The sequence below is a fragment of the Cynara cardunculus genome (assembly GCF_001531365.2).
Source record: "Cynara cardunculus var. scolymus isolate 2C chromosome LG 9, CcrdV1, whole genome shotgun sequence".
Classification (NCBI taxonomy): Eukaryota; Viridiplantae; Streptophyta; class Magnoliopsida; order Asterales; family Asteraceae; genus Cynara; species Cynara cardunculus.
Window position 1 is genome coordinate 10,538,099 of NC_037536.1, and position 2,589 is coordinate 10,540,687.

Below are 2,589 nucleotides of genomic sequence, written 5' to 3' on the forward strand. Positions count from 1 at the left end.
TAATATAGATAAAAACAAAGTTGGTCAACCTTACATATTTGTTAATTAATAATTTCTCAATGAAAGTAATTAAATATTTTATTAAAATATTTATCAGAGTTTTATCATTTATGAAACAAAAGAAATATATAACTTTTAACCTTTATGTAATTTATGTCCATCCAAACATGTGGTCAAAAAAATAAGCTAATTATAAGCTAGTTTATGTTTGCCAAACAATGCCTAAATCTAATCATAACTTTTACAGTTTTAGTTGGACCAAGAAGTACATATAGAAACCACAAGGATGGTGCCTGGTTGGTTTGAGTTTGGGCTCCAAAGGTCAAAAGTGCATGGAGGTCCCAGGTTCAAATCAAAAGAGAAATAAAAATCCCCTTGTGGCCATGGAGGTTCAAATGCGGTGACTCCAGGCTACCCGTAAAGCATGTGGTCGCGCTGTGATTAGTCGGCTCGCATAGCGGGTTGGATATCCAGGTTAATAAAAAAAAGTACATATACATGCATGGCCTCTTTCTATGGATGGAAAAGAGAGATCAAAGCATAATCTCAGAAAGATTAAATGACTAACCTTTAGGGATACAACTTCACCAGTATGACCATCGGAAATCATCGCATTTCCATCTTTGTTAGATTCATGATCATTTGCAATGGGTATACTTGCTTGTTCTCTTCTCAATCTATCTAGCATCATACGAAGCTCCTCATTTTGTTTCAGACAATCTTTTACCTGCATTGATCGCACATAACAAGCATTAGACAGGTAGGATTATATGATTTCTAGATTGAATGACTAAAGAGAATAAAATGCTCTTTTTTTGGGTATAACTTGTTTGACTCAAATTTTTGTTTTTTTAATCACATCCGTTGGATCATCTCATCTTATGGTTGAGAGTCATTCTTGTGTTTTCGTATTTTGACTTTGTTCTCGTTTTATACCTACACCTATATAATATATGCATATATACATCTTGTAATGAGAACATAAGCATCGAAACATGAGTTGATATTTGTGCATGAACTTTTAGAAGTTGGGCACATACTTGATTTTCCCAGTGTACCACTACACTCGTTGCCTCATGATAAGCTGAAGATAGGTTAGAATTCTCCTCAAACAGACTTTCTATCTCAGAAGATTGGGTATCAATCTGTTCAAAAGTGAAAGCTGAATCTCGTTTTCATGCCAGGATGTTGACATAAGCAAATTTCAGTAAAACAGTTGTACCTCCAATAGTAGCTTCTGTCTGCTGCTTTCCAACTTCTCAACAGCTACTGCCATATCATGCAATTGTTTCTCAAGTCTCTCTTTGTATTCCTACAACCATAGAAAATTTAATGTAGTCACATGGGTTACTGGCAACTTAATGAGCTACAAAGGTACCATCGCAAGGATATGGGTATCAAATACACTTTTCCTTAACCACAAGGATGGTGTCTGATTGGTTTGACCTTGGCTCCAAAGATCAAAAGTACCAGGAGATCTCAAGTTCAAATCCAAGGAGGAATAAAAATCCCCTTGTGGTTGTGGCCACGGAGGTTCAAATGTGGTGACTCCGGGCTATCTACAGAGCAGGTGGTCGCCCTGGGATTAGTCAGCTCGCATAGCGGGTTGGATATCCAGGTTAATAAAAAAACATTATTATATACAAATTCTAGGAACTCCCATGAAATACCTATGTTTGTGGGATTTCAAATCCATGAAATCGTTCAAACCAAACATGGGATTGTTTCATGTCTGTTATGTTAAAAAAACAGTGAAAAGCAGAATGAATGGCCAAAAAAGCAGTGATATATGCAGATGTGAGTTCGCATATAGTGATTAGGTTTAGAGAACCTCACAAATTACCCTTATTAACCAAGACACCAAAGTGGCTTACTAACAATTTGAGGAACCAGGCTGGTTTTCCTATTATATCAAGAGCGTTTGCTTCCACGTACCAGTGTGAACGGTGCCTCTTTTCCTGAAACTCCTGCATTACACATCATAATCAGAAAGCTAAATGTCATGTTGTTACAGACAAGAAAATTTATAATGCACACAATCACCATCAAAGAAAATAGTATTGGAAAAACTATAAAAGACTGAATCAGGACATTTCTGTACAAGACATTTTTTTCTTAACAACTAACTTAAAAACCCATATAAATGAATATCCCAGATCCCTTTCATCCCTAAGCTATGCTGTTAATAGCAGTGCAATAGCGGTTCATGGTCCTGGAAGAAATTGCGTTAAATAGCAGTGCAGTTTACGGCTAAATGCCCCTTTTTTTAAACGAAATAGCGGTCCGCATAACCGCCATTTGTGGTTGGGCTCTTTTTTGTCTAACCAACTTATATTAGACCTATTTATATGATTTGGGATTTTATTTTGGACTTGTACTTGTTTTTTTTAATGGTTTACATCATTTAGGTATGGTTTGGAAAAAATAAGCTAGCTTATTTTCTGGGTACACATTTGGATGCACATAAACTACCTTGTTGAAACGCTACTTGGAGTACCGTTTTGGGAGCTTATTATCACTTTTTCCAATTATAACCCGCATTAATATTAATTATTATTTATTAGTATTAATTATAAATAAATATTAAAT

General features: G+C 35.5%; 1 protein-coding gene across 1 annotated transcript in view; it reads right to left on the minus strand.

The window, feature by feature from the left end:
- LOC112518720 (paramyosin-like) overlaps positions 1–2,589 on the minus strand; it is a 10,314-nt gene that overhangs the window by 1,197 nt on the left and 6,528 nt on the right. Inside the window, exons 10-13 of the mRNA XM_025126515.1 lie at positions 1,936–1,967; positions 1,223–1,312; positions 1,041–1,145; positions 569–727 (exon numbers count right to left, since the gene is read on the minus strand). Of these exons, the coding sequence (XP_024982283.1) occupies positions 569–727; positions 1,041–1,145; positions 1,223–1,312; positions 1,936–1,967 (386 nt within the window). The remainder of the gene's footprint in view (positions 1–568; positions 728–1,040; positions 1,146–1,222; positions 1,313–1,935; positions 1,968–2,589) is intronic.